This window comes from Alexandromys fortis, unplaced genomic scaffold (genome assembly GCF_014885135.2).
Source record: "Alexandromys fortis isolate MF-2015 unplaced genomic scaffold, M_Fortis_MF-2015_v1.1 scaffold_167, whole genome shotgun sequence".
Lineage (NCBI taxonomy): Eukaryota > Metazoa > Chordata > Mammalia > Rodentia > Cricetidae > Alexandromys > Alexandromys fortis.
The window spans coordinates 969,319-990,056 of record NW_026068050.1 but is presented as its reverse complement, the minus strand read 5'-3'; the positions used below and the strand labels follow the sequence as shown (position 1 = coordinate 990,056).

Below are 20,738 nucleotides of genomic sequence, written 5' to 3'. Positions count from 1 at the left end.
TGTATGTAATGTATGTAATGTACGTAATGTACATAATACAATGAAGCTCCTGCTCCCTCCACTTTGCACAGGGAGCCTCTGGTGGAAGAGGGGACAGATCCCCTGGAACTAGAGCTATAGGTGGCTGGGAGCTGCCCTGTGGGTGCTGGGAACTGAACCCAGGTCCTCTGGAAGAGCAACCAGTGCTGTGAACTGCTGATCCATCTCTCCAGCCCCACAAGCAAAATTCCATTGCAATTCTTAGGTATACTGAACTCTCCTCCAGGCTCCACTCTGTAAGCAGCTGCAGCCATTCCCTGTCCTGGGTCGCTAGGGGAGATGGAACCTCTGATCCACATGATGCCAAAGCTCAGACTCACAGCAGCACACTGCCAAAGAGCTACTGAGCACTTTGACCCCTCCATAGTCTGGAAGGCGGGAGATAGGCGGCTTCAGCATGATGGCCCAGCTTCATCCCTGTTACATGAAAACTGAGACCAAAACCCAGGCCTCTCCCAAGGCTAGAACTGGATCTGTCCTCCACATTCTTTGCTCTGGACTTCTAGTCAAGGGAACCTTTGAAAATGGCTCTCCCCTGCTCTTCAAGTGGATCTGGGATGGGGGAAGGGCAGAATGATTCGTTTTCTCCAGCAGGGCCACATGGCTATGACAGATGAAAGATTCTCTCTGGTGGAGGGGTGGAGCACTGTCTAGTCGGCAGGGGCAGGCATAGGAGGCTAGCGTTGTGGTAGGGCCTGAGAATGGGGTCTGGTGAAGAGATGGAGAAACGGAGGTTTAAGACCAGGCTCCTGGTCTGGACCACCTGAACTCAAGTTCTGGCTGTGTCCTGAGGGTCACATGACCATGTAACCTGTCTGGGTCCCAATTTCCTTGTCTGTAAATGGGGGAGGGAGTCATAGTCTGGATCCCAGTGCCTGCCTCAGGGCTAGTTCTCATCTGTGTTTGCTGTCCTCCCATGGCCACTCTGGCTCATGTGCTTCTCAGGTCGACGCTATGCAGTGAGAACCGGGAGGTCATTTCCACAGGGCAGGAAGTAGAGTCTGAGAACAGCCAGGGCCACCGCATGCGTGTGTGTGTGTGTGTGTGTGTGTGTGTGTGTGTGTGTGTGTGTGTGGTGAGCCAGATCTTAGTCTGGGAATTCCTTCTGTCTTCTCAAGCAGGATGGGGTACCGGGGCCTGACCTCCAGCACCCTGAGTGGGTCTAACTTGCAGAAAGCCTCCTGCCCACACATCCTGGGTGAAGAAGGCAAGCCCAAGAAGGGGGAAGTGTCTTTCTCAGGAGGCCTGGTCTATGTGGCCAACCCTCACAGCCACTAAGAGCGATATGAGCAGGAAAAAGAGGAAGTGGTAGTGGGCATGGAGGCTGTTTCTCCTCCCAGTCAGTGGGGCACACACAGCAGGGTCTAATGGCTTGGAGGCCTCAAGTGGGACACTTGTTGGAGTCCCCAGAGCAGTCAAGAGACCACACTTGCATAGCAAGGCACCTGGATTTCTGCTCTACTCTCTCAAGGCTGAAACAAGAAGATTCATCTGGAGGCCTGGGTTGGTCCACCGAGGCCCAGAGTGGCCACATACCACATGCCAAGGCTGATCTCACTTCTAGCTCATATGGGCCTCCTGGGTGAAGAAGGGACCGTATCTACTAACCACTCAGGACCCTGGTCTAACATGAGTTATTCCCAGGCCACTAGGCTGGGTGTGACTTCTGGATGCTTTCTGGTGGCTCTTTCTCTAGGCAATGTTGCTCTGACCAGCCTGGCACAGCTGTGAATCCAGGGCACCTGGATTAAATCCTAAAATATGGCTTTGTTTTGAAGTTGAGGCAACTTGAGTAATCATTTTCTGTAGTAGGGAGGCTGCTTGTTTGTTCCCAGCCTCTTTGCCCCGAAATAATCACACAGAAACCGTATTATTTAAATCACTGCTTGGCCCATTAGCTCTAGCTTCTTATTGACTAATTCTTACATATTAATTTAACTCATTTCTATTAATGTGTATTGCCACGAGGCTGTCTGGCTGGGGGAGGGGGTGCTACATGGCTTCTCTCTGACTCTGTCTCCTTTCTCCCAGCATTCAGTTTAGTTTTCCCCATGTACCTAAGTTCTGCCCTGCTATAGGTCCAAAGCAGTTTTTTTTTTGTTAACCAATGATATTCACAGCATACAGAGGGGAATCCCACATCATTTTCCAAGACTATCTTTTGTTTTGACTTGGGTTCTAGGGATTGGATATTTTTGTTGCAGTTTGTTGTTGTTACTGTTTTGGTTTCGTTTGGTTTGGCTTTTTTGAAACAGGATCTCACTCCACAGCCCAGGCTGGACTTGACCTTATGTTTCTCTTACCCCAGACTCCCAAGTACTGGGATTACAGGCATTGTATCACCATATGCAGCCTCTGAAGCTATCGCTTGTGTGTGCATGCATAAGAGAGTGTGTCTGTGGGGGGGGCGGGTACTACCTCAGGTGTCCTTCCTCAGGAGTCTGCCACCTTATTTATTGAGACAACCTCTTTCTGGTACTGGAGCTCACTAATCCCGCTAGGCTAGACAGGCCAGCAAGTCCCTGGGATCTGGATGTCTCTGCCTCCCCAAAGCTGGGTTACAAATGCATGCCACTAGACTCAGTATTTTTAATGCAGTTGCTAGAGTTCAAACTCAGATCCTCATATTTGCAAAGCAAGCACTTTAACAGGTGAATCAACTCTCTGACCCAAAAAAACTATCTCCATACACACTTCTGCACCACACCAGGGTTTTTGCTTTGGGCCACACCAAAAGCTATCTTTCTTAAATTAATTGTTTTAGTGCTTCAAGGTGAGATAATCTATGGACTGAATGGTTCAGTGGCCTTGGTCTACTGAATGCCTTTGGGGCTATGGCACTGGGGCCCAGCCAACCTAGAGTACTCCAGGTTCTAAGAGTTGCCTTGGGCCCAGCCAACCTAGAGTACTCCAGGTTCTAGGAGTTGCCTTGGGTCCAGCCAACCTAGAGTACTCCAGGGTCTATGGAGTTGCCTTGGGCAGTCCCCTACCCTCTTTGGACATCTTTATTTCCATCTGTCCCTTGATGGATCTTCAGCAGGGCAAAGGCTGGGATGTTCTGGAATAGTGTGTGGTAGATACTCAGCAAACAGAGAGCTCGCTACTGCCAGGCTGTTTTCCCCACTGCCCAGCACCCCTGTCACTGAAACCTTTATAAGCGTAAAACCACTAGGAGAGTAAGTGGCAAGTCTAAGATCCACTTGCCCCAGGGTAGAGCTTGGGGCTATTTATAGGGCCAGGAAGTAGGGCGGTCCAAGGTATGGGGAAAAGGGACTGGGAGCAGAGTAATCTGCGGTCTGCAGGAGCACAAACTTTGCAGCTCTTCTTGGTTAGAAAGTGGGGGTATTCGCTTGTCTGAGAACTTTACCTTCTCAGGGGAAAAGGTCATTCAAGTGACACCTGTGAAGACAGTGGTTTCAGGCCATAGAGGCCTTCAGGTTTGTGAATGGTTTTGATGACCCTCTTATCAGTGGTTTCCGGAGAGCAAAGCTTACGGAGGACTGATAATGTCAGCTCAGTCATACAGACCCCAGAACTGGGATTTCTAAAGAAAACTAAAAGTGACTAGAGAGGACATGGAGGCTCAGCCGGAGCAGGGAATGGCACAAAGGGTTGGGGAGGGGAAATAGGACTGGGCCTTAGCTGCTGACCACCAAAGCCAGGCTGTCCTCCATGGCGTCTTGGAAACAGAGGTCATAGCCTCTGGATGATGCATCCTGGGAATGGCTCAGGTCCTGAAGAGCTGCCTAAGGCTGCAGGAGCTCCCCATTCCAAGCTGCAAAGTCCTCTCAGGGCACACGCCTAGCAGGTGGTAATGGATCAAGGAAGGGCTTCACTGTTGTAAAGGATTTGTCTTGTTATTTATGCGCGTGTGCACATGTGCATGTATGTGGCTGTCTGCACAGGCTAAAAGGGGGAGTCAGATTTCCTGGAGCTGAAGTTGCAGAAGGTGGCGAGCCACCTGACGTGGGTGCTGGGAACTCAACTTGGTCCTCTCCAAGAGCAGTTAGTACTCTTAACCTCTGAGCCATCTCTCAAGCCCCAGAGAGAGCTCAATTTTCATACTTTAAGGTAAGATCACAGGCGGGATTTGATTGACAGGCTAAGGGTGGAGGGAGGCGGTGGGCGAGGCGGTGGGCGAGGCGGTGGGGGAGAGGAGAGGAAGCTAGGGTAGCCCTGGCGAGTCTGCCTTAGATAGCTGGTGGACTTGTGATGGAGAGGGTCTTTGCTGCAGTCCCTTTCCTTCTCCGCAGCACTCTGAGCAGTGAGTCAAAGACTGTCCCCTGAGACGGTGGCAGTGTGGGGGTGAAGGAGGAGGGAAATGAGGGGGCAGGGATGGGAGGCAAGGCAGGCCGTCCTGAGGGGCTAGGCACTTCCTTAGAACAGCTGGGTCACTTGTGACTGTGGCTCATTCCGCCTGATGCCACCATAGCACACAGGGGCTGGATGGGAGTCTCCAGCCTGTGGCAGACGCAGTGGAGACTAGCTCCTGAAGACCTGGCGACAGTGTCTCCTGCTGCCTCTCATGTCCTCCAGCATGGCACATGTGAGTCTGCTCGGTTTTCCTTTTCTACTTTGGGTCTCAGAACAGAAAAAGCCCCCTAGAAAGTCAGGACTGATCATGGGGGACTGCGGGGGGGGGGGGAGCATTGACTGCTAGCCCTTCCGCAAGTCTTCCTTAAAGGCACAGTGGAGAAGCAGACCCCTGAGAAGCTAGTTTCTAGTTTGTAATATGGCCCCAGGCAGGCTCTTCCCTTCTCTGAGGCTCAGTTTCTTGTTTTGTTTTGTTTTGTTTTGTTTTGTTTTTCGAGACAGGGTTTCTCTGTAGCTTTGGTGCCTGTCCCAGAACTAGCTCTTGTAGACCAGGCTGGCCTCGAACTCCCAGAGATCCGCCTGCCTCTGCCTCCCGAGTGCTGGGATTAAAGGCGTGCGCCACCACCGCCCGGCTGAGGCTCAGTTTCTTAAAGGGCTGAGGGGCATTGGACAGAGCATCATAGTTCTGGGGTCTGGGGTTTCATGGCCCGAATGCTAACTAACTTCAGCTCAGTGACCCCCATAGGGAAGGGTAAGGGGGAGTCTATGGCGTCTACACTTTTTCCCCTCATGCTGCTTCAGTCTTTGACCTGGGTGCCCCCAGGGAGGGCAGAGGCCAAGAGTGGGAAGCTGTGCTCTCAGCTCATGAAAAAATGGCTGTCCTTCAAAGACAAAACATGTGAGCCTGGCTCAGGATGGTGCGGCCTAGATTTGGGGGGGGGGGAGGACTATGTCTGCCCAAAATGGGCCTGCAACAGGTTGCAGGAGCAACTGCCTCCGGCTGGGGCCTCAGATAATCGGCTGAGGTTTAGATCCGCTACTCAATGACCAGTGGGCAGCTGACCCTGAGCCCGGCCCTGCAAAGCTGCTCCGAGAAGGGGATACGAGATAAGGGGCTGAAAGCTTACAGAGAGATTCAACTCTTCACCTTGACTGATGTGAACGGGGGCCCACTTATGCCCCCTGTATTCTTCCCCAATATCTGACTCTCCGCAGATCTTGAAGCATGCCAAATGCCCCTGAAGGAAGCTTGCTGAAGCTGTAACCCCGGGCTTCTAGGCAATCACCCTACCCCTAAGCCATACCCTCAGCTCCTGATTTTTAAACTCCACCCATGCCCACCACACACTCATAATTTTGAGGGGAGGCCTGGGGTGTGGGAAGGGGTCAGGTTAAGTATGGGTGACCCCTAAAGAGACTCGCTGACCTCTGACAGGCCCTATGGGTGGGTTTGGGAAGCTGGGGTTCCTTTCAGTCAGTGGGGCTTACAGAGGGTCTGAGGGACAGATGCCCCTGCTTTCCTTCAGGATCCCTGCCGTCCCACCCGTAGACAACCACACAGGACCCAGGAGGGCTGTGGGTGGGAGGCCTAGATGAGGGATGTTGCAGGAACATCGTTGTGGTCCCTGAGCTCCACCTCTGTCCTCTAGTTGCCCACAGTGGAGGCTCAGACATGCTCAGAAGCCACTAGGGAGACACAGCAGTCAAGTGATCCAGGGGTCACCTGGACTGTTTGGCAAGGCCTAAGCACAAGGTCAGCTGCTTCCTAAATTCCCAGACGGCCTTTCACTCTAGTGAAGACAGCTCACAGCCGGGGGTGCAGCAGAACTCGAGCCAGGCAGCCAGTGTTCTATGACCAGCTTCCAGATTTATCTCCTGAGCAGGCTTCCTTACTTAGCTGAAGTCACGAGATCATAAGGGTATGAGCCACACCAGACATTTAATGAGAAAGAATCTGATGTCTGGCTGTCATCATGGAACCACAGCGGGACCGTTTTCATCCATCTTGTGTTGAAGCAGCCCCTGCCTGGACAGCTGTGGTTCCAGAACCTTCATATATGGTGTGGTGCTGTGTGCCAGCATGAAGCTGGGCTCTAACCTATCAGTGCTTGACCAGGACATGGAGGCCAGAGAGGGCCTATCCAGAGGGCTGGAGAGATGGCTCAGTGGTTAAGAACACTGGCTGCTCTTCCAGAGGACCTGGGTTCAATTCCCAACACCCACGTGGCAGCTCACAACTGTCTGTAACTCCAATTCTTCACGCCAATGCACGAGAGGCTGTTCTCAGGGGTTGTCAGCAGGGTCCCTGCTGCCCTGCTGGAGTTCTCACGGATGTCCTATGTCACAGTGCAGGGACTTCACGGCCCACACGGGATATGAGGTACTGCTGCAGCGGCTGCTGGATGGCAGGAAGATGTGCAAGGATGTGGAGGAGCTGCTCAGGCAGAGGTGAGCAGGGCTGGGCTTGGCTCTGGGAAGATGGGGGAGGGAAGTGGTTACACCCTCTAGAGCCCTGGTGCTGTCATGGAGCTAAAACTGAAAAATTGAGGAGATGGCTCGGTGGGTTAATCACCTGCTAAACAAGCTTGGGTCCCTAAGGGACCTGAGTTCAAATCCCCTCCTATAGCAAGAGGGGATGCAGGGACAGAATTCCCAGAAGCACATGGGGCAACTACCCTGGTGTCTCTGTAGAATATAGTATACTCATGCATGAAATATTAAAGGGGTGGGGGAAGGGTGGGAAGTTGTTCTTTGACCTCCACTGGTGCTTTGTGGCACCTATGCACACTCACATGCACACACACATACACACACACACACACACAAGCCAGAGCTCTCAGTTGTCCCCTATGGCCCCTAGGCTTGGTCCGCATCCAAGGGGCATACCAATTCAACTGGCATTTATCTCAGAAGGAGACAGAGCTCAACTTTTTCAGTAGCCATCTTGTCAGCAAAGTATGATGGGAGAATGTGAGTCCTGCATGTATTTTGGGGCCACAGACAGCCAAGAGTGGTGGAAGGGACCCAGTGTTGCTCTGTCCTTGCAGGGCCCAGGCAGAGGAGAGGTACGGGAAGGAGCTGGTGCAGATCGCGCGCAAGGCCGGAGGCCAGACAGAGATCAAGTAAGAGTGCTGGTGGCCCCCACTGCCCCTCTGAGGAACCTTCTGGACTTTACTCAGGGCTTGGACCTTTCTGATGTGGGGCAAATTGGACAGGAACTGGACAGCAGCACCCGGACCCTGTGTGGTGCCTGTCACCAGGCATTCTGAGGTCAAGGTCTTGTACTTGTTTGTGCTCAGAGCAGGATACATGGCACCACCAGTCTCCCCTTCACTGGAAGGGACAGGTGCCAGGCCCTAATCCTGTTGGTGCAGCTCTCTGCACATCTGTATGAGGCATGCTCAGTGCGCTATGAGTCACCGTGGTTATCAGCGGAGTGGGAGATGCCACCAACTGACAGCTATGCATCTTGTGAATGGGGCACGGGGGGCACACAATCTCCTGCCTGCTGCAGATGAATGAATGGTTGTGGGGGTTGTGGCTCTGGGTAGGTCTTGCTTCTTGCTTCTTATAGAAGTCTAAAGGAACAGTGTCTTCCTGCCTCTTAGATAAGGCAGACAGAATCAACTGTACAGGAAGGCTTTTGTTAAGAAGTATACACTGCTATCCAGGAGATAGTGGTGCAGCCTTTAATCCCAGCATTGAGTTTGAGGCCAACCTGGTGGATGGAGCGAGTTCTAGGACAGCCAAGGCTATACAGAGGAAACCCTGTCTCGAAAACCAAACAACAACACACACAACAAGGCACAGGGGAGCAGAGTTGGGTGGGCAGAGGGGACTGGTGTCGGAGGACGGCCACCAGCCAGGCCCTTCCTAACGACCAGCATTTCCGGCCCGCAAGGAAAGAACTTTTATTAGAGACCCACCTGTGTTCCCTGCAGACACCCCCCACCTTCCTCTGCAGAAGCGTTCTAGCCCCTACCACTCCAGAGAAAGCGGGGTCACCACAGCAGACACCCCCCACCTTACTCTGCAAAGTGGGAAGGCTGGCCTTGACATTTTATTTTTAATATTTGTTAAAAATGTGTGTGTCAGTCTGTCTTTGGATCTGTGCAGGAGTCCACAGAGGCCAGAGGTGTCAGGTCTCCTGGAGCTGGAGCCACAGGGCTGTGACCTGCCTGATGTGGGTGCTGGGAACCAAACCTGGGTCCTCTGCAGCAGAAGAATGTGCTCTTAACCTCTGAGCCACTGCTTTAATCCTTGGCCTTGTGGTTTTGCTTCTTAACAACCGTGTGACTGTGGGGTGGTTTCTTGCCTTTGTGGCTCAGTTTCCTTGTCTGTAAATGGCAATAATCAAAATATTTTGGGTATTCAGACTTGTGCGTTTGAGGTGGGCCAGCCACCCTCATACTGAGTGTTGTCAGCAGCCCTCGGAAGGTAAAGACTGAGTCGTCAGTGGTCAGAGGCCTGCACATCTGGCTGTCTGATGGCTCCCAGGCTGCTGGGGCTGCTCTGTAGCTTTGTCATTCCGGGTAAATGGGCCCCCATAATCCTCCTTCAGGCCTGGATCCCCAGGGGTCCTGTCAGGTTGCCACTCCTCCTTGACCTCAGTTTCCTCAACTGTCCAAGGAGAAGAGGAAACCTCTGTGGAACACGTTCCTTCTACCCCAAGGGCACAGCAGATTGGCTTCTGTGAAAGGACAGCCTGGGAATTGGTTATGAGGTGGGTGTCATTAGACAATTTCACCACCAGGGGGCAGGAGAGCGCTCTGCAGAGAGGCATGAAAGACTGTAACAAGTGACTCCTCAGCTGCAGGCTATGATTCTAGTGAGCCTCCCTTCCTCCTGCCTCAGTTTCCACGTCAACCCAACTGAGTAGTTTCTCAGGCATCCTGGTGAGAAGGAAGCCACGGCATTTTTGCTTCCTTAGCTAGGGGCTGCAGATGGTGTCTAGGGACCTTGGGGTAAGCTGCACCACCAAGCCCTCGTTTTGTTGTCCTTAAGAGACTTAGTATTCCTAGACCCAAGCTGGGAGCACAGAGGGACAGACTTCCCTCACCATTCAGGCCTGATTCATGCCACTTAGCTGGGGGAAGGGCTCTGGGAAAGGACTCAAAGCTGGAGTAGCCAGGCACCCTCCTACCTGAGATCAAGGCAGCAGCTTCTGGGAAGGGCCATTAGAAAACTCTTAGAAGGGGCAGTTTCGGGTTAGGGGAAGACCAGGGGCCTGTTGGTGCCAGGAGGATGTCCCCGGAACCAGCAGAGTTTGCATGTGTGTGAGCGTGCCAGGCGTGAAAAGCTCCTACTGTGCTCTGGGCCTCGATGATACCTGTCAATGGACCCGCATCCTTACACCTGTTTTGTATAGCTAACCCTCTCTGTAGAAGGGAAGTGAAGAGGGAGGGCCGGGGGGGGCTTGCCTGGGACCACACAGCGGATGAGTGGCAGAGACCGGTCATTTGGCTCCAGCGTCTACTGCTGTTGTGTGTGGTAGCCCACGGCAGGAGAGCGCTCTGGTTTCTACACTATCATCTGATCATCTTCCGCCCTTCAAAGGCCCAGGTCCTGAGAGCTCGGGCTCTCCCTTCGGGTTCCTGTATCTGCCCCAGGACTCCTGTATGTCCTGAGATGGGCGTGCAGGCTCCTCAGTTCAGCCCTCAGCACCACCGTGCTCTGAAGCCAAGGCTGCCAGGCAGAATACAGGGCGCTGTGCTCCCCAGCACGCAGTGAGGGCTCTTTGGTCAGGCGCTCGTCATTTGTTATTGGGGCATCCTTACACTCCGGAAGCATTTTAAAATAAGGTTCAAGTAATCTGAGCCCTGTGGAGATCTCTGGGAAAGGGGATCTGAGTGTTTGAGATAGAGGCTTATTGTGTAGGTCAGGACAGCCTTGAACCCTGGCCTTCTGCCTCTGCTGCCTGAGTGTTAGGACTCCAGCCAGTGCCACACCCCAACCCCTCATGCTCCACGTAGCGTCTTCCTGCTTGAGCTCTGTCCGGGCTCCTAGGCCCTGTGCAGCCTCTTCCTTTCCTTCCCCTCTGGGCCCTCCCTGGACCTGAGGACCCAGCCCTCTTCTCTAGGCATGCAAATGGAGGGGTGAGGGAGCTGAGTGAGGGAGTGGCTTCCTTTCCTGCCATAGCAAGAAGGTTTGATTGTGGGGCTGGAGAGATGGTTCAGAGGCTAACAGCAGTGGCAGCTCTTCCAGAGGTCCAAGTTCAATTCCCAGTAACCTCATAGTGGCTCACAACCATCTAGAATGAGATCTGGCGCCCTCTTCTGGCCTGCAGGTAGAACACCGCATGCGTACATAATAAATCTTAAAAAGAAAAAAAAAGTTTGATTGCTTTGTAATTTACAAAGGAAACTTTGTTTTCTAGAATGCTAGTTTTGGGTTCACATTAATGATGACCATAGACAAAGGGTTCCTTGCATCCAGAGGTAGTGCATAAGGCTTAGGACCCTCCCTCCAAAAAAATGGGCCAGGCAGGACTTCAGGTTTTTGCATGCCTACTTGCTGACCTAGACTTTTGTTTTGCAGTTCCCTGAGGACCTCCTTTGACTCCCTGAAGCAGCGTAAGTTCCAACCATTCCTTCATGGGCAGCAAGGCTGTAGGGGTTCTTACAGGGGCGACGAGGGTGTGTACTTGCACTGTGGTCGAGCTTTCTGTGGAAGACGTCAGGGGTGGGAGGTGAAGTGTGAGGGTGCCAGACTGGTCCAGGCAGAGGCCACTCTGTCACCCTAGAGACAGAGAACGTGGGCAGCGCACACATCCAGCTGGCCCTGGCCCTGCGTGAGGAGCTGCGGAGCCTGGAGGAGTTCCGCGAGAGGCAGAAAGAACAGCGGAAGAAGGTGAGGAGGGATGCGGGGCTAAAGGAGGGAGGGCAGGGGACCAAGGAGGGGATGGTGGCTGAGGTCACCCCCGTTCTGGGGCCAGTTGGGAACTATGTCTTAATGAAATTTAGAGGGCGTGTGCTCTGGTTTGCTTTCCTGTTGCCGCGGTAAAACACTGACTTGGGAAGGAAGGTTTATTTGGTTTACGCATCCCATGTCACAATCCCTGAGGGCCATTAGGGCAGGAACTGAGGCAGAGACCACAAGCAATGCTTAGTGGCCCATGTTCAGATACATTTCTTACACAGCTCAGGTCCACCTGCCTAGGGACAGTCCCACTAGTGAACTGGGTCCTATTGACAGCCAAGAAAATGCCTTACAGACATTCCCACAGGTCAATCCAATGGGAGCAATTCCCCACTTGAGGGTCTCTCTCTTCTTAGGGATGTCAAGTTGCCCTGGGAAGCCAACCACAACCGTGTGGTTTTATACAGGCTTAGCTCTGAACCAGAATGCCCTGTGGAGGCCTACTGCAGAGCTGCCATGTGCCAGGAAGAGGAAAAGATGGGGGACTTGACTATCCTACTTCATAGACTGCAGAGGGTCAGGGACAGCATCAGGTGTCCAGAGGCACCAAATGGAAGCTAGTCCCAAAGATAAGGATTAGATTAGCGGTGTTGGTTCTGAAGACAGGCAGACTTGGGGGCCAGTACTCTGCAGGGGTAGGGGGAAGACACTGTTTAGGGGTGCAGCACGGGCTTCAGGCTTAGCTAAGCATCTGAAGGCACTTACCATCAATGTGCAGAGCGTGGCTGGCTTCACAAGGAGTGGCTACACCTGCACTGAAAGGAAGTGAACTCCTCATCACGGGCAGTGTGTAATCTCAGGCTTGGGGATGCTTCGCAGAGAGGCTGCAAGGCTCTGGGGAGGGAACTCCACTCCCAAGCCTGTGATTCTGATTGGCTGAGTACCCTGTGTGTGTGGGGGGGGGATGCCTCTCCCAAGCCTATGACTCTGGCAGAGCACCTGGCCCACCTGGAGGGTAAGAGGTTATATTTCAGAGCTGGGGCCAAGCAGCATCTGTGGATCCAGGAAAGGTCCTTTCCCTTCCTGTGCCTTAGTTTCTCTCTTGTAAGATACTCTTACTGGCATCCCTTGCCTTGGGAACTTGATCCTTCCCAAATATTAAGAAACTTAGTTCATTGTACATCCTGTGTCTTAGTTAGGGTTTCTGTTGCTGTGAAGAGACACCATGACCACCGTAACTCTTATAAAGAAAACATTTAATTGGGGTGACTTGCTTACAGTTTTAGAGGTTCAGTCCATCATCATAGTGATGTGTAGGCAAATGTGGGGCTGGCTACATCTTGATATGTAGGCCACAGGAAGTTGACTGAGGCACTGGGCGGTATCCTGAGCATAGGAAACCTCAAAGCTCGCCTGCACAGTGACACACTTCCTCCAACAAGCCCATACCCACTCCAACATAGCCACACCTCCTAATAGTAACACTCCCTAGGAGATACTATGGGGGCCAGTTTCATTTAAACTACCACACCCTGTCTGCCCATCTGGATAGTCTCAGGCTTACAGGCATCTAACAGGCTTTCCTGAGCAGGTGAGTCCCCAGAGCTATCTCTAGAAACTCCCTGGACTTGAGTGTTGGAACAGGTGACCCCTCTGATAGGAAGCTTGTCACAGAGCATGTGGAAAACCTAACGTGACAGAGGAGACCTGGCTGGGCTACTGTGAGCTTTGTGGTCAGAGCAGCTCCTTCCCCAGAGAGGTCAGGCCCTGCCCTCAGAGCTGTGATGTGGTGAGCCCAATAGAGAGGGACACATGGTGTCCATGGCTGGTCAGGTGCACAGGCAGGTTCCTGTGACCTGGTGGCTTGCCAGGGCCTCCCCAGGACCCCAGAGCACAATCTGGCTCTGCTCCGATAGCCAGAGGCATTCTAGGTGTAACTCTCCCGACTCTCGGCCTATGCTGGCTGTTCCACTCCACCCAAGAAGCCTGGGGTGAGTTCTGTGCTGTGCCATGGCTATGAGTGTGCATGCATATGTGGATGTTCAGTCCAGGGTCATGAACTGGTGAATACCGGAGTGTGTGCAGTGTGAGCAGTTGGGAGATGGGGACGAAGTATGGGCTAGGTATGCATGTGTATACCAGTGTATACTCTGTGTGAGCAAGTGGTGGCTTATGAATGAAGGACTCAGGACTTATGTGAGTATCTATATGTGGGCGAGAATGCTCTCTCTGGCTGGAGCCCAAGACAGGCTGAGGTTCACAGTAAGGAAACAGTAGGCATACCTACAACCGAAGCTTTTCTGTCATTCTGAGTGCAGGTATTGTGTTTTTGTTTGAGACAGGGTCTCACTATATAACCTTGGCTGGTCTGGAGCTTTCTATATGAACCAGGCTGGCCTCACACTCATAGAGATCCCCCTGCCTCAGCCTCCCAAATGCTGGGATTAAAGGTGTGCAATATTACACCTACCTGGTATTGTTTTGGAGGAGGTAACTCTAGGAGAGAGTGGACATGGACACACATGCACACGAGCTTGGAGGGGTGTTGTGTCCCAGGGACAAGGACAACCCATCCTCTTGGCCTAGGGGAGCGTCTTGAGGCCAGAGCCCCCAGCTCAGGGCCTCATGTCTCCTGCAGTATGAGGCTGTCATGGACCGTGTCCAGAAGAGCAAGCTGTCACTCTACAAGAAGACCATGGAGGTAAATGGGAGGGCCCTGGAACAGGCTTCCTCAGACCTTGGTCCATTATGTGTATCAGCCTGCTGGAGGCTGTGCTGGATGTCCAAGCCCTTCAGGGTCTTGTATATACGACTGTCCTTCTGTACTTTCTACAATAGTCTATGAGTGTGACCCACACTGTCAGCTGGGGAGCCCAGAAGTGGCAGAGAGCAGGGACATCTGAGAGGACAGAAGGTGTCAGGGCTCGGAAGATGATCCTTCATGGGAAGGATGCCTTTTCCACCAAAGTCCCCCACAGGGAGGGAGTCTGGGCATAGGGAGCCTTACCCTGGGGCCCCAAGTAGGGCATGCGGCCCCTCAGCACACCTCTCTGCACCTTCAGTCCAAGAAGGCCTATGACCAGAAGTGCCGGGATGCAGATGACGCTGAACAGGCCTTTGAGCGCGTGAGTGCCAACGGCCACCAGAAGCAAGTAGAAAAGGTACGTAGGGTACCAGGGGTGGGCGTGGTGATGGATGTCACCCAGAGCAGGGTGGAGTTGGTAGGCAGGGAAGGGCTGTCATCCCTGGGTTGAATTTGCACCTAGGGCATGCTAGCTGCTCACCCTTTTCCAAATCTGTGTCCGCACTGTGTGATGGGCGTCCTCCAGAACTATTCTCAAGCACAGGTCCTCTGCAGCACAGGCAACCTCCAGACAGGGCCCCGTGTTGCACAGCCCAGAAAGCGCAGGGGTTGTGGATGAGTTGAATCCAGGTTGACCAGCGCCCAGGTTCTGAGCAGCAATGCAGCGAAGCCCAAACGGGTCTTGGTTTCTGCTTTTACTTCCCTTTCATGGGACCAACCTGGTCCACTCTACAGCAAGGCTGCTGGTGACTGGTAGAACTCACTCACGCACCCTTGGATATCCCTGGAGTGGCCGGGGGAGGGGGTGCCAGTCACTTCTGCCAAGCTTCAGGACCAGGATTCCTGGGCTGGGACTCAGTGTCGCTCTCCTGTTTCCTCAGAGCCAGAATAAAGCCAAGCAGTGCAAGGAGTCCGCCACAGAGGCAGGTATGAGGCCCTGGCCCCTCCTCTTCCCTCAGCTGGTGCTCCCCATCTGCGAGATGTGTCCCCTGTGTGCCACTCAGCGTACAGACTCTCCCTAGTCTCGCTGCATGCTTCCCCCTCAGCTATCCCATGCAGGCATGATGACTTTCTCTTAACACGCAGAAACGGAGGCAGAGAGATGTCACACAGCCACTAAGAAGTGTTAGCCATAGTTTCAGAGCCTGAGATCTCAGGGTGCTATCCCTTCATCTCACACACAGGGATAAATGCTCCCACTCAGCCTTCCTGGGACCTGGCTCCCATCCTCTACCTGACGGCAGCATCCGCTTCCCATCCTCCCACCCCAGGGCTGGAGTCTTCCTTCTGTGCCACCTCTCCAACACCCGCTGCCCCCTCAGCAAGCGCCAGATGACCATACCACGACTCTAGCTTGATGGCTTGTAGTACATTTGCAGAGGCACTCTCCTTGAGCCTCAGTTTACTGTCTGTGAAATGAGGGGATGGGACACAGGAAATGGAGCAGAACTTTTGCGTGGAGAGTTCTACACCAGCCCTTGGCACTCAGAGCACAGTGGAGAAGTGGAGAGTCACCCTTGGAAGGACAGAGGGCAGCTGTGTGTGCTGACTAGCAGCTAGCCAGGCCCCTTGGGGAGGGGGCTCCCAGAACTTGGGGGAGGTCGTGCTGGGTGGGTCTCTGCAGGAGTGAAGGAACTTTCAGGGGAGGTCCAGGCTATCAGGCCCGCCTAAGGGTCCTCTCTGTTTGTAGAGCGAGTGTACAGGCAAAATATTGAACAGCTGGAAAGAGCGAGGACTGAATGGGAGCAGGAACACCGGACTACCTGTGAGGCAAGTGGCCCAGGCAAGCTGCCTGCTTCTCCATGTATACCCCCACCCTATCCGTGGGGTTGGTACTCCTTCCTTCCACTTCTAAGTCATCTGCTTGGCTGCTGCCCAGAGTCTGTCCCCAGTAATCACTATCTGGCCCTACACCCTGGATACCTTTGCTGTAGGGATATATTCTTCATAAAGCCCAAACTGAGCTCAAAGCCCACCCTGCATACTATTGATGGACAGAACCAGGACAGAGTCCTGTGTCTCTCCCCCGGCCTCCCTCCTAGGACAGGGGACTTGATAGAGCAAACAGGCATTCCAACAGCCCAACCTCCCTCCAGCTGCCCAAGCTAGAAGCAGGGGTGGGGACCTACAAGGCTGTCTTGGTTAGACTTGTCTGTAGCAGCCTGGTCTGTGCTGGTCACCTGGCTGAGCTGTGGTGGGGCTGCCTGACCTGGCCCCACAACCCTCTTTCCTCCCCCACAGGCCTTCCAGCTGCAGGAGTTTGACCGACTGACCATCCTCCGCAATGCCTTATGGGTGCACTGCAACCAGCTCTCCATGCAGTGTGTCAAGGATGACGAGGTGTGTGCTGGGAGGAGGGAGAGCCTGGTGAGCTCAGGTCTTCAGGGGCCAGCAGCATCTTCCCAGACCTCTGCGGCTCACATAGGAGTCAGACAAGGTCTCTGGCCCAGTCTCCAAGCCTTGGGAACTTTATGTTCCTGTGGTTCCCTGCATCTGCCTTCTCCTCCCTGCTTCTATACTCGGGGCACCTGACCCTTCAGGGCTGTGTCCATCCACTCTCTCCGACACAGTAGAGACTTGCTGAGGCCTGGAGAGGCTCTGCTCCAGGCTCACGCTGGTGGGAACCTGGTCTAGGGTCTATTACACTCCTTCCCATCTCTCTCTCAGGGTCTCTGTCACCTTACAGAGCCCAGTACTCTGGGCTGGCTGGGGTACATTCTCCTTCAGGTTGGGGGCTACCACCTACACCAGGGACCCGGGCAGCTCAGACACCTCCTGCCCATGGGCAGCTGATCCTTGATGGCATCCACATCTAGATGTGGGCTCTAGATACCCTTGGACTCAGAGTCCAGCTTCTGAGTGACCTTGGCATACCACTTCCCTTTTTTTTTAATTACCTCATCTTAAAACAGGTTAAACCGTGGGCCTTAGAGTGGGTCTCAGAGGACAGGAGTGAGCTGGGCCTCTGGTCAGGGCTCTGAGCTCAGGTGTTCAGGAAACTTCTGAATATCAGCCAAGTCTCTAGTCCCTTTGGCAGGCCTGACATCCCAAGGTTCTCTGGTCAGCACTGAGTTTGAAGGTTCAGACTCAGAGGCAGGACAATGGCAAGGCTATCAAGATGACTACAGCAAGGGCAGATACTGGGGTGAAGTGTGGGCACAGCCTTTGTTCATTTCCCTCCCCCCAGCTCTATGAGGAAGTGCGGCTGACACTGGAAGGCTGCGATGTGGACAGTGACATCAACGGCTTCATCCAGGCCAAGAGCACTGGCAGAGAGCCCCCAGGTAAGCCCAGCCTGAGGGTGGCTCAGCTTCTGCAGCCAGGCCTGGCTGGCTCTAGACTGGGCCCAGACTTTTTAGAGCCTTGGATGTCAAGCCCAGGCTGGGGTGGCTTCCCTACTGGATGGAGGTAGGCCACACATAGGCTGGGGGACAGTATATTCTGGGGCCAGGCTCTTGGCTTGTTTCCCCTGAGGTTTAAAAGGAACAGAGCGGAGTGCAAAAGGGTTCTCTGGATGGGGAGCAAGAGAAGGGGGATGGGAAATTTTAAGTAGGCCACAGTAGAGTGGTCGACACAAATCCCCTGGCCCATCCAGTTGCAGAAAGTCGTGAATCCGGAATATCCATTCTGGGCCGGAGAGATGGCCCAGGGGTTAAGAACATTTGCTGCTCTGCTGCTCTTCCAGAGGTCCACTCAGTTCCCAGCACCCACGTCAGGCAGCTCACAACTGTCTGCAACTCCAGGGAATCCATACCTCTGGCTTCCATGTGGACAAATACACATCTACACATAATTAAAATGAACAAAAAAAGTCTTAAAAAAAAAAAAAAGCCCGGCATGATAGTATTTGCCTTTAATCCCAGCACTTGGGAGGCAGAGCCAGGTGGGTCTCTGAATTTGAGGTCAACCTGGTTTCATAAAGTCCCAGGACAGCCAGGGTTACATAGAGAGAGACCCTGTCTCAACAAAACAAAAACAAGAAATTCTGGTCTAGGGCCATAACGGGAAAGTCTAGCCTGCCGCGCTGCTCCAGGCCTTATACATTTGCTCTCTCTAGCTCCAGTGCCTTATCAGAACTACTATGACCGGGAAGTCACCCCGCTAATCGGCAGCCCTAGTGTCCAGCCATCCTGCGGTATGATAAAGAGGTGAGACCCTGACGGGCTGAGCAGTCAGAGCCCAGACGCTGGGGCCAGCCTCACCTGCCCTTGGATCTTCCATACCTCCTGACTGAGCAGCTCCCGGAGGTCTGGTGCCCTGTCCAGGTGCTGGGTATTCCCTCGAGACCATCTATGATCAAACTGTCCTTGGAGCTGTCCCAGAGGATCCTAGTATTAACTACTCACATTGTGACCGCTCACCTGGTGACTATGCTGGGACCTGGGCCAGCGCCTCGCTGGGCTCCTGTCCCTTGGCCCTCCCATGAGGTAGCATAGCATGAGGTAGTGTCCTAACGATCAGGCAGCTGTGGTAGCACCTCCAGGTGGTTTAAAAATGGCCCAAAGCCCTAGACATTGGGAGAATTCACAGGCTTTTACAGGGCCACCTCCTTGGCCTGGCTGTCGTCAGGTGCCAAGGACCTAATTCTGTGCCCTGTGGGTGACCCGGTCTAGTCACCATGGGACCAAGGAAAGAAAGACTTACTTGTCCCAACCTGGCTGGGCCTAGTAAGATGTGTGGGAGCAGAGCTTTAAAGGCAGCTTCTTCCTCTACATGGGACGTGGGGTCCTAGTGGGACTGCAGGTGCTGAGATGACCGGAAGTGTCCGGGAGGAGGGTGCTGAGAATGGACTGCCAGAAATGGCCTGTGGGGAGGCCTGCTGCCATGGAGACGTGGGTGACCACAGGCTGGCAGAGGTCCTGGGATGCTGAGATTTCCCATTAGTCCCGTTGTTTCCCATGAGACAACACAAGGCCATTCCCTCTTTCCCCCTTCCTCCAGGTTCTCTGGGCTACTGCACGGAAGTCCTAAGACCACATCGTCTCAGCCACCTGCTGGTAAATGAGGGGGAGGGGAGTGGGACAGGGAACATACCTTTCATCTAAGGATTCCTACATGGCATAGACGGTGCACTAATGCCCCAAAGGGAAAGGGTATACTGTCCAAGAGTGGGGGTGAAGGTGGGACAAAGCCCCACCCCAGCAGTCTCCCGGGACCACTGTCCTCAGAGGGCTAATTCAAGCCTCTTCCTACTCTCAGCTTCCACAGAGACTCTGACCTCCACTCCTGAGCGGAACGAGTTGGTCTATGCAGCCATCGATGTGCAGGCAACGCAGGGGAACCTTGACGCGTCAGCTCAGGACTACCGGGCACTCTACGACTATACGGCACAGGTGAGGCCTGCGTCCCCCAGCGTCCTCCAGCTCGAGGGCACCGTGCCTGGCAACATACCTGGGGTGTGAGCACTTAGACCAGCACCAGAAATCAGAAGGGTTCAGTGACCGTCTGCTGGGCTGACAGCTGCTCAAATCGGCTGACAGCTCAGCATTATCGTGAATGATAACAGGTGGAGGGTCAGGCCTTTTTCCTAACTGTGGACCCAAGGAACAACAGTGACTAAAACGAGGCCTTGAGCTACCCTGGAACTGATTTTCTGACATCCTTGAAGACAGGTGGTCAGGGCAGCCGCAGAAGAGCGGTGCTGAGATGGGTTCCAGTGTGAGCCCTGGGATGGAGTGAGGGGTGTAGACCTGGAAGGCAGGCCCTGAACTTCAGCTAATAAACCCACACATGCAGGCAGACTGGGTGTGGGCAGCACTGATGGAGGTCACACTCAGGGATACAGGCCTATAGAGTAATGGGGTACTCAGGTGACAGGAGAGCTTGCCCTTGGGGCATAATGGATGCCCTTGAGATGCTGCAGTGGTTGGAGCAGCCCGGGCTAGGAGGTCTCCATGACAACCGGCACAAGTTAGGAGGCCAAGTCTCTTGGAGAACCCTACAGTCTGTCTATCTCCAAAGGAACTACCCTGGAGGCCTGAGCATGACTCAGCAGACTTCACCCTAGGACACGAACGTGCATGGACTGCCAAGGCAGGGGTGCCAGACCAGGGCCCACACAGGAGGCCCTCCCATCTCACGCTCTTACCGTTTCTTGTCTAGAATCCCGATGAGCTGGACATTTCTGCGGGAGACATTCTGGTGGTCATCTTGGAAGGAGAGGACGGCTGGTGGACTGTGGAGCGGAATGGACAGCGAGGCTTTGTCCCTGGGTCCTACCTAGAGAAGCTCTGAGGACAAAGACAGACTAGTGTCCACACACCTCTGCCCTACGGGGAGGTCAGGACTGTTCTCACCACTGCCCAGGCCTCGTGGGGGCAGAACCAAACTTGGCTGCCCTGGGGATGGGTGCTGGCTACACCCAGTGTGTTTCTCCCAGAAGGAATAAAGGGGCGCATTCTTCCTTTGCTGGGGTCCTTTTCTCTTACCCGTGTGTCCAGGGCCTCAATTTAGAAGCCAGAGTATGGGGAGTCTGGAGAAGAGAGCTCAGCCACTTACAGACAAGCCCTCAGCAGGCAGTCTCCAGAGAGGGCAGAGGAGAGGCCTGGAGCCAGGTGTCTGAAGCTCCCGGGCTGACAGCCAGGAAGATGCAGGTGGGTGAGGCTGGAGAGCGGCTCAGGAGGGCTGCAGAATGAGATCAGGCATCTGTGGCAGGGAAGTGGGACACAGCAAGACCTCAGAGAGGCAGCGGCGGCAGCAGCTAGGATAGGCAAGGATGAACACA

The 20,738-nt window shown here is 53.9% G+C and overlaps 1 protein-coding gene across 6 annotated transcripts in view; it reads left to right on the top strand.

Annotated features, from left to right (window-relative positions):
• Nucleotides 1–20,420, top strand: part of Pstpip1 (proline-serine-threonine phosphatase interacting protein 1) — a 40,223-nt gene extending 19,803 nt beyond the window's left edge. Inside the window, exons 1-15 of one of the 6 annotated variants that reach the window (XM_050119457.1) lie at nt 4,461–4,585; nt 6,701–6,801; nt 7,401–7,475; nt 10,891–10,925; nt 11,096–11,202; nt 13,850–13,912; nt 14,274–14,372; nt 14,896–14,941; nt 15,705–15,784; nt 16,256–16,354; nt 17,202–17,298; nt 18,072–18,162; nt 18,956–19,011; nt 19,214–19,347; nt 20,117–20,420. In XM_050119457.1, coding sequence (XP_049975414.1) covers nt 4,565–4,585; nt 6,701–6,801; nt 7,401–7,475; nt 10,891–10,925; nt 11,096–11,202; nt 13,850–13,912; nt 14,274–14,372; nt 14,896–14,941; nt 15,705–15,784; nt 16,256–16,354; nt 17,202–17,298; nt 18,072–18,162; nt 18,956–19,011; nt 19,214–19,347; nt 20,117–20,248 — 1,236 coding nt within the window. In that variant the 5' untranslated portion in view covers nt 4,461–4,564 and the 3' untranslated portion in view covers nt 20,249–20,420. Of the gene's footprint in view, nt 1–4,460; nt 4,586–6,700; nt 6,802–7,400; nt 7,476–10,890; nt 10,926–11,095; nt 11,203–13,797; nt 13,913–14,273; nt 14,373–14,895; nt 14,942–15,704; nt 15,785–16,255; nt 16,355–17,201; nt 17,299–18,071; nt 18,163–18,955; nt 19,012–19,213; nt 19,348–20,116 lie in introns of those variants that run through there. The other 5 variants (XM_050119458.1, XM_050119456.1, XM_050119459.1 and 2 more) reach the window with 5 other exon arrangements.
• Nucleotides 20,421–20,738: the final 318 nt, after the last annotated feature.